This window comes from Oncorhynchus clarkii, chromosome 20, assembly GCF_045791955.1.
Source record: "Oncorhynchus clarkii lewisi isolate Uvic-CL-2024 chromosome 20, UVic_Ocla_1.0, whole genome shotgun sequence".
NCBI classification, from domain to species: domain Eukaryota; kingdom Metazoa; phylum Chordata; class Actinopteri; order Salmoniformes; family Salmonidae; genus Oncorhynchus; species Oncorhynchus clarkii.
In genome coordinates, this window is record NC_092166.1 from 53,199,185 (window position 1) to 53,214,014 (window position 14,830).

At 43.0% G+C, this 14,830-nt stretch overlaps 1 protein-coding gene across 3 annotated transcripts in view; it reads left to right on the forward strand.

The window, feature by feature from the left end:
- Positions 1–14,830, forward strand: part of LOC139376497 (formin-like protein 1) — a 63,091-nt gene that overhangs the window by 12,868 nt on the left and 35,393 nt on the right. For all 3 annotated transcript variants that reach the window (XM_071119140.1, XM_071119142.1, XM_071119141.1), the window contains exons 2-4: positions 8,110–8,193; positions 9,191–9,274; positions 9,486–9,559. In XM_071119140.1, coding sequence (XP_070975241.1) covers positions 8,110–8,193; positions 9,191–9,274; positions 9,486–9,559 — 242 coding nt within the window. The remainder of the gene's footprint in view (positions 1–8,109; positions 8,194–9,190; positions 9,275–9,485; positions 9,560–14,830) is intronic.

Consider the following 14,830-nt stretch of genomic DNA (forward strand, 5'->3'; position numbering starts at 1 on the left):
AACATCACCACAGCACCAAAGCCTGCTAAACCAGCTGCCATTATCCAACACAAGAAGAGGTGCACCAGCTGAAGAGCATTCTGGAACCTGCCTGGAACATTCAGTCTGAGTTGTTGTAGAATAATATAGAATACCTAGTATGCTCACAACTGCATTGTGGTATAGATATGGCTAGTTCCAATGGTGTTTTATATAATATGTTTTACAAGTGACCAAATGATTCCAGCTGCATCAGAAACCAATACAGTGTCGACTTCAACCTCTGGATCATTTCATTGTGATATTCATGCCTTTGCATGTTGATAAACTAGCTACAATCCTACTGCCAAAACAATACAGGGAGTTGGGTGTATCATTTAAACTTGAATTTGTTGGCAAGTAAACATGTTTCAATAAAAACAGTAGATTAGTCTGTCACTATAGCAACTAAGTAGACATGGCTTGTGTTCAAAACAACTTTTATTTCCTCTGGAGACCAAGGCGAGTTTACACAGCAGTATGCAGGAACAGTCATGGCAATGTATGACATATATACTACTAGCGCCGATGATAAATACTACAGTTTTTTTTTAAAGGAAATACTTGCATGTGGTGTGTTTGGGTGGTGCAGTGACGTGTTCGCAGTCACGTTAATATAAGTGGAGGTTGTTGTTATAGGACCCTTCATATCTATTTTTTTTGTTTGTATCCAAGTAGTTTTGTCTGTGAGAGAAAGATACAAAATGCTATTAGACATTCATGGACAATCGTGATGATGTATAATATGAGACATTAACAGTCACATGTTAGCTAGCTACAACACACGGGTATAGTTACTCCAAGACTAATATGAGTCATAAAGCCAAAGTCCTTCCTTTACTCTTTATCATCATCTAAACATTTCAACAGTTTTGCTCCTGATGACATGGACTGAGGTTAGCTAGGCTAGTTAGCTAAAATGTTAAGACTACAGTACATTTTAGGTATTGCAAACATAGCTAGCTTAACAAAATTGTACTGTACTAAACAGCACCGCTTTGTGTTAAAAGATAGCTTATTTTACTCGTTTGTCATTTGCCTTCCTGAGTCCTGGTCTTCCTGGTCTAGGATGCCACCACAGCTTGCTGGTCCCGCAATTATTTTCCTCTAGGCATGCATCCTCCGAAACATGACCCTCCAGACCACACTTCTTAACACCTGCCTGCCCGCTTAACCCGGAAGCCAGCCGTACCAATGGGTCAGAGGAAACACTGTTCAACTGATGACCGAGGTCAGCCTGCAGGTGCCCGGCTTGCAACAAGAAGTCGCTAGAGCACAATAAGCCAAGTAAAGCCCCCCTCTGCCAAACCCTCCCCTAACCAGGACGATGTTGGGCCAATTGTGCGCCGCCCTATGGGACTCCCAATCACTGCCAGTTGTGACACAGCCCGGGATCGAACTCGGGTCTGTAGAATTGCATCTAGCACTGCGATGCAGTACCTTAGACTGCTGCGACACTCGGGAGGCCCACGCTGCAGCTATTCTACAATTACTGCATCCAAAATACCACAGTCCACTGTAGTCACTGCACTTTTACAGCAGTTTTAAAACTGAAATCTTTTTTTGTAAGGGTACAGAGGGAGACTGGAAAAACACCCCAAATAGTGTCTAGCGCTGAAGTTTCCATTTAAGTACAGCTGTAAAAACCCTGCACCAGGGGCCAGACTGTCCCAATGTTAATAGACTAGAGACTCAGACTACTAAATTATACCAGAGTGTCAGATGTCAATCCCCCACAAGGGTGGCACTGTGGATATGTGTGTGTGTGTGTGTGTGTGTGTGTGTGCACGCCGTGTCTGACCCACTATGCTTCCTCTGGGTTCATATTCCATGAACAATCCGTTTGTCACATAATGACGGGCTGATGGTGTTAAGTGCTGAATCAGATTAGCATCTATACCGCAGATATAGGTGGTGATAATAACAAGGTGCTCAAAGAGAGGCCATGGCTCAACCCTCCTCCCTCTCCCTATTCACATTTATATTGAGCGTATTGAGCGTATTTCCTCTGTACTTTGCATACCACTATGCATATTTCCCACTGTGCAATGCGGTTGGCTGTGTAAATGTGCATCTGGGGATTTGCGTACTGTTGATACGCGTGTGTACGTGTGCTCCTGCATATGCATGCCAGTCTTTGTATGAGAGCATAAAAACATTAGGATGCAGCTTACATGTGGGTTTGGATTTGATCAAAAGGGTGTGAGTTTACTTTGAACATGTTTGTGTACACATGCTTGCATGAAATTATAGAGTACCTCTGTGAAACTGACGGCCATGTTGTTTTCTGCTCCACTGAGGCCGGAGAGCCAAGGTGGCTCCACAGACCCCACATTGGTGGGAGCCAACCCAGGTATCAATTACAGAACCTCATACAAAGGACCTTTGTCACTAAAGCCCCTAAAGGTTGTTTGGTAGCCAGGTACAGCACAACAAGACTGAGTAGAGACCGTAATGATGACAATGTCTCAACTCCACCCGAATTCACCCTCGGAAATATTTTGACAGCTTATTCATTTCCATGCCCTAAAGACTGTACATACTGTATGTCAAAATAATTTTATATTAGTTTAGCAAATAGCACGCAATGCAGGTATTCTCACTGTCACCTTTTCCACCCTCTTTGTGGTACTGTTTACCCATTTGGCGGAATTTAGCCTCTCACATACTGACTGTTAGCCTTTCCCCAACTCACAAAATGAATTTCCCCAACTCCCAAAGTTAATCAGAGACGGATAGGAGCTAACTGCCCTACCTCCTGAGTGGGCCTCTGTTAAACATGGCAGCTTAATTAAAACAGAAGGAAGCGACATGCTCAAAGGCTACTTGACATGGCAGCCTCAACCACACTTCTTGAGGCCTCCTGGTAGCCGAGACAGACAGTGTCCCTGGAGAGTTACGGATCTAGAGCTGAGAAGCCTTTTTAAAGTGAATGACGGGATTGGAAGTGAAGCCTAATGTCGGAGTGCCACATTTACTTTGTTATGACAATGAGAGCAGTTTGATACTATGCCGTATGCTGTCCCACAAGTCTGCATGAATGCAGGCTGCGCTTGTTCCCCTGTAACATTCAATCTGCTTTATCACACAGCAAAGAGGGTGTGTCACTGGCGGTGGTACCTTATGAGGCATGGCTGTGTATGTTTCTGTGTATCCTTGTCTAGGAGTATGTGTCCTGTATATGTGAGGGAAGAGAGCAAGGGGGAGGTCTAATCAATAGACCTCAAGGGGGAGGGCTAATCTGAAATGGGATGTGCAGTTTGTCTCATCGCCACTGTCTTTGAAAATAGAGCTCCTAAAGAGACAGGTGGCCCAATTTAACGGTAACAAATGGACCTTCAGTATTAAGTACCGGTATGCACCATTTAAATTGTATTTATTTTTTTACAGAGAATTAACAGGGTATTTTCCAGATTTTGAAATGCACATCTCTCATATGTAACTCTAGCTTCATGATATCAATGAGAAGAAAACAGGTGACTTTGACGCCATATTGCCCCTACTGTGCGAATACATGACCGTACAACTCCAGTAGGTTTCTCCTCTGTGAATGTACACTACTGTAAAACTCCAGTAGGTTTCTCCTCTGTGAATGTACACTACCGTTAAACTCCAGTAGGTTTCTCCTCTGTGCATGTACACTAGCATTAAACTCCAGTAGGTTTCTCCTCTGTGCATGTACACTACCATTAAACTCCAGTAGGTTTCTCCTCTGTGCATGTACACTACCATTAAACTCCAGTAGGTTTCTCCTCTGTGCATGTACACTACCGTAAAACTCCAGTAGGTTTCTCCTCTGTGCATGTACACTACCATAAAACTCCAGGAGGTTTCTCCTCTGTGCATGTACACTACCATTAAACTCCAGTAGATTTCTCCTCTGTGCATGTACACTACCGTAAAACTCCAGTAGGTTTCTCCTCTGTGCATGTACACTACCATTAAACTCCAGTAGGTTTCTCCTCTGTGCATGTACACTACCATCAAACTCTAATAGGTTTCTCCTCTGTGCATGTACACTACCATTAAACTACAGTAGATTTATCTTCTGTGCATGTACACTAGCATTAAACTCCAGTAGGTTTCTCCTCTGTGCATGTACACTACCATTAAACTCCAGTAGGTTTCTCCTCTGTGCATGTACACTAGCATTAAACTCCAGTAGATTTATCCTCTGTGCATGTACACTACCATTAAACTCCAGCAGGTTTCTCCTCTGTGCATGTACACTACCATTAAACTCCAATAGGTTTCTCCTCTGTGCATGTACACTAGCCTAAAACTCCAGGAGGTTTCTCATCTGCGTGTCCCTGTACAGGACTAGCCACCAACCAACTCTAATCCCAGTTTATTGATCCAACATAATTTATCAAGTCTGATTTATCAGAGCACTGGCTGTACCATTGATTTAGGATGCTGTTCGCTATTAAATGTGCATCAGTTTTCACACCCCTGTGTGTGACACAAGTAACTTTTAACTGACTGACCTGACGTGGTTACAAAAAAATATTTGTTGGGATGCATCAAAACCAAAAGGCCATTAGCCTCCTTCAGCATTAACTTATGTCTGACTGGTCATGTGAGTTGTTCCACTAAGATTGCATTTAAAAAGTATCCACAGATCATAGACTTTCCTGAGAAGCCCTTGTCTGGGCGTATCTAGCAATTCGCTGTATCTAAACAAAACAAGTAGCAATTCTGAGAGAGAAAAATGTGTTGCTTTGGAGGCTTACCCAAAAAGTTAACTGTGAGTGACCTTGTGAAGTACAATACCTCTCTACTGGTGGGCCAACGTTTGTACAGAGTTACAGAAACGCACAGAGACAACAGGAGGAGGAGAAGAGGGTGAGGAAGAAGAGGGGAAGGAGGAGGAGTGGGGGAGGAAGAGGAGGGGAAGGAGGAGAAGTGGTGGAGGAAGAAGAGGGGAAGGAGGAGAAGAGGGGGAGGAAGAGGAGGAGAAGGAGGAGGAGTGGGTTGGCGAGGTAAAAAGATAAATATGTTTTGTCCTTGAGTTGGAGTCTCCTGTTGTCTAGCCCAGTTTCACCGGGTGGCAGGGCTGTGTTGGGCTATAATTAGTACAGAAGGATGTCCTGCATGTGTACAGAAGGATGTCCTGCACCAAATTTCTATCAAGATGTTAAATGTGCAACCAGAGGGAAAAGAAACTCAAGACCACCTTTAATCCACACACAGAGACACGTACAAAGCTCTCCCTCGCCCTCCATTTGGTAAATCTGACCATAACCTGATTCCTGCTTACAAGCAAAAACTAAAGCAGGAAGCACCAGTGACTCGGTCTATAAAAAAGTGGTCAGATGAAGCAGATGCTAAACTACAGGCCTATTTTGCTAGCACAGACTGGAATATGTTCCGCGATTCTTCCGATGGCATTGAAGAGTACAGTACACCACATCAGTCACTGGCTATATCAATAACTGCATCGAGGACGTCGTCACCACAGTGACTGTACGTACATACCCCAACCAGAAGCCACGGATTACAGGCAACATTCACACTGAGCTAAAGGGTAGAGCTGCCGCTTTCAAGGAGCGGGACTCTAACCCGGAAGCTTTTAAGAAATCCCGCTATGCCCCCCGAACGAACCATCAAACAGGCAAAGCTTCAATACAGACTAAGATCGAATTGTACTACACCGGCTCCGACGCTCGTCAGATGTGGCAGGGCTTGCAAACTATTACAGACTACAAAGGGAAGCACAGCCGAGAGCTGCCCAGAGTGACACGAGCCTACCAGACGACATAAATAACTTCTATGCTCGCTTCAAGGCAAGTAACACTGAAACATGCATGAGAGCACCAACTGTTCTGGATGACTGTGTGATCACGCTCTCCGCAGCCGATGTGAGTAAGACCTTTCAACAGGACATTCACAAGGCCGCAGGGCCAGACGGATTACCAGGACGTGTACTCCGAGCATGCGCTGACCAACTGGCAAGTGTCTTCACTGACATTTTCAATTTCTCCCTGTCTGAGTCTGTCATACCAACATGTTTCAAGCAGACCACCATAGTCCCTGTGCCCAAGAACACTAAGGTAACCTACCTAAATGACTACCGACCCATAGCACTTAGTACGTCTGTAGCCATGAAATGCTTTGAAAGGCTGGTCATGACTCACATCAACACCATTATCCCAGAAACCCTGGACACACTCCAATTTGCATACTGCAAATGATCCACAGATGATGCAACCTCTATTGCACTCCACACTGCCCTTTCCCACCTGGACAAAAGGGACACTCAAAACTGCATCGTTGGTTAAGTTAGCATTTCACTGTAAGGTCTACCTACACCTGTTGTATTCGGCACATGTGACAAATACAATTGGATTTGATTTGATTTGTAGCCCTCTACCAATCTTTCCAGCAACTTTTTTGAGAGTGTGTGAGTGAAAGAATTTACGAGATTATGTCAGAATGATGTAAACTATTGTATCAGGGTAAAACTGTGGAACTGTCTCGAACGCACCTGTTAGTTCCCAGGTGTGCCTTATTGTAATTAAGGGCGTGGCACAATGTATTTCCTTTTCATTCATTTAGGGGATCCTCTTACTCAGTGCCAATACCAAACGTACAATGTGCAGGGATACTGGAGTATTTGAGGTAGATATGTACATATAGGTGGGGATTAGGAGTGGAATATTACATGAAGATGAACGCTTTAAATCTGTATTGAAATAACCATAATTTTCTGAGAGCGCTTGATGTTGCTGAAACAAAGACGTGTCCAAGGACGAGTTGCTGAGTAAATACCAAAACAAATCACATCATTTCTGGCCCGATCATTCCATTGATCCACTCCTTGATGCAAAGAACCAGAGTATTTCAGATTAGTCCCCCTACGTTACACTATACTCTGTCTCTCTCTTCCTGTTCTCTCTTTCTTTCCCCTTCCCCTGTCTCTCCATTACCTTCCTCTTGAAACATGGAGTCAGACCAATAACAAAGTCTCTTTAGCAATATACTCTCTGGTGTTGTGGCAACAACCCAAGGCGCCCAGCTGTTACAGGAATACTGTCTGTCAGCCTGTCGGTAGTGAAATTGACCTCTGAGTCATGGGGGCCATGAAGAAGGCGACTGTATAGGGACAGGATTGCTGTCGCTGAGTGACGCTTAATGAAATCATTGAGGTACTGATGCATTATTGACGAGTTTGTCATAGCAACTGGCTGCACTGTGCATTCAAGGGACATTGTGTGCCTGTCTGTTCACATGGCCTATTCACGTGGCCTATTCACGTGGTCTATTCACGTGGTCTATTCATATAGTTAGGAGTTTCAATGAGTGTACAAAACATTAGGAACACCTGCTCTTTTCATGACATAGACTGACCAGGTGAATCCCAGTGAAAGCTCTGATCCCTTGTTGATGTTCAATCCACTTCAATCAGTGTAGAGGAAGGGGTGGAGACAGGTTAAAGAAGGATTTTTAAGTCTTGAGACAATTGAGACACGGAATGTGTGTGTGTGTGTGTGTGTGCGATTCAAAGGTTGACAAAAGATTTAAGTGCCTTTGAACCGGCTATGGTAGTAGGTGCCAGTAGGTCCACTACCCAAAGGACATCCAGGAAACTTGGCAAAACTGTGGGAAGCATTGGAGTCAACATGGGCCAGCATGCTTGTGGAATGCTTTCGACACCTTATAGAGTCAATGCCCGGACAAATTGAGGCTGTTCTGAGGGAAAAAGGGGGTGCAACTCAATATTAGGAAGGTAATGTTTTGTACACACAGTGTACAGTATATCTGCAGGCTAAATGTCACCCAGCAATTTGTGTTTATAGTTTTCAGTTGCAGTAAGAAAAGGTTTTAAGAAACTCATACATTATGTTTTGAAGTGGATCTAAAGTTTGCACATCAAGTCAACTCATTAAAATAGCTCCAATGGAACCTGTTGCAATATAACACCATTTGCCAACATTGCTTATCAAACTCCACTCAAAATCATGACGGCCTATTGTTCTCATCAGCACCACATGGAATCGAACTGTTTTCAGACATATTGATAATGTTTCTCTATTTGTACCTATAACATCTCTTCCATCTCGCTCTCTCTCTCTCTTTCTCTGTGTTTAGAACTCCATGAATCTGCCTCCAGACAAGGTGAAGATCTTGTGTCAGTATGACAACGAGAAGAAGTGGGAACTGGTCTGTGATCAGGTGGGACTCCAACTCCACTGCACAAGACAACAGTCTACTGTACCGTTAACATTTCAATAACACCTAGTGGATAACGTTACAGTAACAGGATGTAATCATAGTTCTTAGGGGAACTTCAGGTAACATGATAACCATGTGAAACTTCTTTAGAGAATTCTACGTTGTGATGAATCAAGCCCTGATGATATGCACTGCATCCTTTAAGCTTGGCAGAACTTCGTATAGAGGCGTTGAGGTGTCAATTTTGTTGTTGTTGTGGTGTCCTTGTTTCTAGGAAAGCACCCCATTGACACACCATTGCAGTGAGAGTGGTTGTTCATACACACACTTGCGCACGCAAGAAACAACCACCCGCCACCACACATGTGCACACACGCACACACTTTGCATCCTGCTGGGAACCTCATCAAAATTGTACGTTGCTGTGGCAACATTGACGAGGCAGATAACTTCCTGTGGCTCAGGGGGGAGTGACACACAGGACACCTGTCACTGTCACTGTCGCACAGACCTGCAGTGGTTCAATGTTGTCCCTTCCATTATCTAGCACAGCTAAAGCCATTGTTAACAAAGGCTGTCTATCTCTACTCTGACCTGGCATTGAATGATAGATTGATAAAGCTCTGCCTCACCAACAGATATATAATTGGTTATACTTGTATAAATAAGCAGCGTAATCACCCCAATTGACTCATACACCTTCCCCCCCTCCCTCCTCCTCTCCCCTGTATCTCCTCTCCCCTGTAGCTATCGTTGCTGTAAATGAGAATGTGTTCTCAGTCAACTTACCTGGTAAAATAAGGGTTAAAATAAAAATCATCAAAGCCGTGAAGTCCCTGCTGTGTTCTGCCCTCTGGTCCCCTTCTCCCACAGTGCACCCATGTAATCAACATAATTAGATACGCTCTAACATCTCTGTCTGTCTGTCTGTCTGTCTGTCTGTCTGTCTGTCTGTCTGTCTGTCTGTCTGTCTGTCTGTCCGTCCTCCTTCCTACAGGAACGATTCCAAGTGAAGAATCCTCCCTCTGCTTACTTGCTGAAGCTCAAAAGTTATCTTGACCAGGGAGGGGTCAGTCGCAAGGTACTGTACCAATACAGTCCTGTAAGATACTTTCAGATACTTTCAAAAACCTAATTTCTTGAAGTAATCACTTATATAACAGAATTTGCAAAAGCTATGTTTAAAAAAACACTGGTTTGGTCCATAGCTAAGTTACCACTTGTTTTGTTTGCTATACACCATCAAACATTTCTCCACAACGATAATGACCTTGTTATGCGTGTTATGACAGTTCAAGAGGCGTGTCCAGGAGTCCACACAGGTCTTAAGAGAGCTGGAGATTTCCCTGAGGACCAATCATATCGGGTGAGACCCGCCCCTTACCCAACTTTTCTGTTTTCATCAGCACTCCATCTATTGATCCTTACACAAGCTACATTTATTTGATTTATTTATACAGGTAGGTCAATTAAATGGCACTTCCGCCACTTTTCAACCTCATATTCATTATCTCTAGCACCATACCATTGTCTACATTCTATGATCTGTGTTTGAAAAGATAACACGAAAGGTCCTAAAAAAATGCATAATTTAGGATTAAAAGCAAGAAAAAACGTTTTTCAAAACCTGCAACGAGTTTCTTGCCAAAGGGAGGATATTTTCTTGTTCCCCACATGTCATCGGGTAGAACTTTTTAACATAATTTTTTTTCTTCTACAAAACATAGAAATGCACAGTTTTCACACTGGTATTGTGCTGTAGATAATGAAAATGAGGTTGAAAAGGGATGGAATTGCCCTTTAAGAACAAATTCTTATTTACAATGACTTGTCAGGGTGCAGCAAGTATAACACACATATATGTTAAAAAATATAATACAAAAAACAATAAAAAATACACAGGCAGTAAAACCGTCACTAAAGCATTCAGTAATAGACAGCATAAATAACTGATGATGATAAAACAGCTATGAACTCGACCAACAAAATACTAATACTGTAAAATGGCTTAAAAAAAAAATATATATATATATATATATATATATACATATATATATTTAACATTTATTTTGACAGGGTCTCTTTTACAGATAAATCCAATCAAACACTATACAGAATTACTAAACATTAAGAAAAAATGACTTTAATCATCATAGAGGTCTCTGATCATTACACTGAACTGACATAGGGGGACCAGAACATATATTTTCAGAAAGCTCTGTAAGTTGTTCCACATACAGGGTGCAAAAAAAACCCAAAAAACATCTTTCCCCAACTCTGTGGAGACCCTAGGGTTCCTCCAGTGTTATCCAAGCCTAAGACCGGGTTTGGTCATTTGTAAGACTAAATTGAATTAATGATAGGAAGTTTGCATGAGTGCTTTGTTAGATAAACACAAGAAAATGCTGCTCTCTCTTTACATACAAAGAGGCCCAACCCACTTTTTGATTCACAATGATGAATGTCACGACAATGGGCCTCAGGATCTCGTCACGGTATCTCTGTGCATTCAAATTGCCATTGATAAAATGCAATTGTGGTCATTGTCTGTAGCTTATGCCTGCCCATACCATAACCCCACCATCACCATGGGGCTCTCTGTTCACAACATTGACATCAGCAAACCGCTTGCTCACACAACGCCATACACATGGTCTGCGGTTGTGAGGCCAGTTGGATGTACTGACAAATTCTCTAAAACGACGTTGGAGATGGCTTATGGTAGAGAAATTAACATTCAATTCTCTGACAACAGCTCTGGTGGACATTCCTGCATTCACCATGCCAATTGCACGCTCCCTCCAAACTTGAGCCATCTATGACAAAACTGCACATTTTAGAGTGGCCTTTTATTGTCCCCAGTACAAGGTGCACCCATGTAATGATCATGTTGTCTCATCAGCTTCTTGATATGCCACACCTGTCAGGTAGATAGATTATTTTGGAAAAGAGGAAATGCTCACTAACAGGGACGTAAACAAATGTGTGCATAACATTTGAGCTAAAAAAAAGAAGTGAAAATCTCATCTCATGAAACATGGAACCAACACTTTACACGTTGCTTTTATATTTTTGTTCAGTGTATATCCAACATACAACATTACAAAACATATTAAGAAAAACAGACACATTTATCAACATATTGGTCTCTGATCATTTCACTGAACTGACATAGGGGGACCAGAACATCTAATTTCAGAGATCTCGATGAGTTGTTCCACATGAAGGGCTCAAAAAAACTCAAATCAGCTTCACACAACCCACTTTTTGATACAAAACACAATGATGAGTTCTATAACCATCACCAGTAATAAACCTAAGTGCACAATGGAAAACAGCATCTAGGTGTTTCATTGTAGATTCTGCTGCATGCACACAGATAATATCCCCATAATCTAAAATTGACATAAGTGGCCTGGACAATTTCCTTCCTATTAACAAAAGTCAGACATGCTTTGTTTCTGTAAAATAAACCAACTTTGAACTTGAACTTCTTCACCAGCTCAGTGACATGTTTTTTAAATAACAGTTTGTCATCAAGACAGATACCAACATATTTGTAGGAAGGAACTCACACAATTTCTGTACCGTTCAAACTAGTCATTACAAATTCATGCAAATCTAGGTTATGGGACCTAGAAAAAAACATGCCTTTTGTTTTGTTTGCATTTAGCACTACTTTTAGATCCAACAGTGACCTCTGCAATGCTTGAAAATCAGGCTGTATGTGGAAAGAACAATCAACTGACAGGCCAGGACCAGTATGACCACCAAGCTGAGATAAAATGCTCATTAAAGCATCATTAAAGCAAATCTGAACCTTTTCAGTAATGATGCAGCGGTCTAAAACTGCTTGCTTAGGCAGGGAAGTAGAGGAAAGGGAATTGCCCTGCTTCAGCGAATTATTGTTTTTCCAGAATTTAGAGGGATCGCTAACAGAGTCTGTCATATCGCTAAAGGAAGTAGTTTGATATGCACTCATTTCTTAATTCCCTAAATAGCTGCTAATCAGCTAACAAGCCAGTGTGTCTAGCCTTGGCCCAGGCTTGATTTCATATCAAGAGGAGGATTGAGAGTACAGTCGTGGCCAAAAATTTTGAGAATGACACAAATGTTAATTTTCAAAGTCTGCTGCCTCAGAATGTATGATGGCAATTTGCATATACTCCAGAATGTTATGAAGCGTGATCAGATGAATTGCAATTAATTGCAAAGTCCCTCTTTGCCATGCACATGAACTGAATCCCCAAAAAACATTTCCACTGCATTTCAGCCCTGCCACAAAAGGACCAGCTGACATCATGTCAGTAATTCTCTCGTTAACACGGGTGTGAGTGTTGACGAGGACATGGCTGGAGATCACTCTGTCATGCTGATTGAGTTCGAATAACAGACTGGAAGATTCAAAAGGAAGGTTGTGCTTGGAATCATTGTTCTTCCTCTGTCATCTATGGTTATCTGCAAGGAAACACGTCATTGCTTTGCCCAAAAAGGGCTTCACAGGCAAGGATATTGCTGGATACTTCTGGCTGTGCCGGGTGGAGATTATAACAGAACATGGCCAAGATGTTCAAATGTTCATAAATGACCAGCATGGTCAAATAATAATAATCACAGGCAGAACAGTTGAAACTGGAACAGCAGCACGGCCAGGTGGACTGGGGACAGCAAGGAGTCATCATGTCAGGTAGTCCTGAGGCATGGTCCTTGGGCTCAGGTCCTCCGAGAGAGAGAAAGAAAGAGAGAAAGAAAGAGAGAATTAGAGAGAGCATACTTAAATGCACACAGGACACCGGATAGGACAGGAGAAGTACTCCAGATATAACAAACTGACGCAGCCCCCCGACACATAAACTACTGCAGCATAAATACTGGAGGCTGAGACAGGAGGGGTAAGATTGCGCCTAAATCAACCATTTATCGGATCATCAAGAACTTCAAGGTGAGCGGTTCAGTTGTTGTGAAGAAGGCTTCAGGGCGCCCAAGAAAGTCCAGCAAGCGCCAGGACCGTCTCCTAAAGTTGATTCAGCTGCCGGATCAGGGAACCACCAGTACAGAGCTTGCTCAGGAATGGCAGCAGGCAGGTGTGAGTGCATCTGCATGCATAGTGAGGTGAAGACTTTTGGAGGATGGCCTGGTGTCAAGAAGGGCAGCAAAGAAGCCACTTCTCTCCAGGAAAAACATCAGGGACAGACTGATATTCTGCAAAGGGTACAAGGATTGGACTGCTGAGGACTGGGGTAAAGTCATTTTCTCTGATGAATCCCCTTTCCGATTGTTTGGGGCATCCGGAAAAACCTTGTCTGGAGAAGACAAGGTGAGCGCTACCATCAGTCCTGTGTCACGCAAACAGTAAAGCATCCTGAGACCATTTATATGTGGGGTTGCTTCTCAGCCAAGGGAGTGGGTTCACTCACAATTTTGTCAAAGAACACAGCCATGAATAAATAATGGTACCAACACATCCTCCGAGAGCAACATCTCCCAACCATCCAGGAACAGTTTGGTGATGAACAATGCCTTTTCCAACATGATGGAGCACCTTGTCATAAGTAAAAAGTGATAACTCATTGGCTCGGGGAACAAAAAAATCTATATTTTGGGTCTATGGCCAGGAAACTCCCCAGACCTTAATCCCATTGAGAATTTGTAACTCCCCAGACCTTAATCCCATTGAGAACTTGTGGTCAATCCTCAAGAGGCGGGTGAACAAACAAAACCCCAGAAAATCTGACAAACTCGAAGCATTGATTATGCAATAATGGGCTGCCATCAGTCAGGATGTGGCCCAGAAGTTAATTGACAGCATGCCAGGGCGGATTGCAGAGGTCTTGAAAAAGAAGGGTCACCACTGCAAATATTGAACTTCATGTAATTGTCAATAAAAGCCTTTGACACTTATGCAATGCTTGTAATTAGACTTCAGTATTCCATAGTAACATCTGACAAAAATATCTAAAGACACTGAAGCAGCAAACTTTGTGGAAATTAATATTTGTGTCATTCTCAAAACTTTTGGCCACGACTGTACATGAAAGCATTTAAGATACTCTTTGAAGAGGTAGGGCTTCAGGTGCTTTTGGAAGATGGACAGGGACTCTGATGTCCTAGCTTCAGTGAGATGCTGGTTCCACCATTGGGGTGCTAAGACTGAGATGAGCTTTGACTGGGCTACCCTTCCGTATGGGTGGTATGGCCAAGATACCAGAGGTGGCATAACGGAGTGCTCAGGTTGTGGTGTAGGGTTTGAGCATAGCCTGAAGGTAGCGAGGGGCAGTTACTTTTGCTGCTCCGTAGGCAAGTACCAGGTTTTTGTAGTGGATGCAAGCTTCGACTGGAAGCCAGTGGAGTGTGTGGAGGAGTGGGATGAAATGGGAGAACTTATGAAGGTTGAAGGGGTTTGATGGCACAAGCAGGTAGCCCAGCCAACAGAAAGTTGCAGTAGTCCAGACGGGAGATGACAAGTGCCTGGATTAGGTCCTGCACCTCTTCCTGTGTGAGGTAGGGTTGTACTCTACGGATGTTGTACTCTACGTAGTGAGTCACTACTTTGATGTTTGCAGAAAACAACAGGGTGTTGTCCAGGGTCACTCCAATGTTCCTTGCACTCTGGGAGGGTGACTCTGGAGTTGTCAAC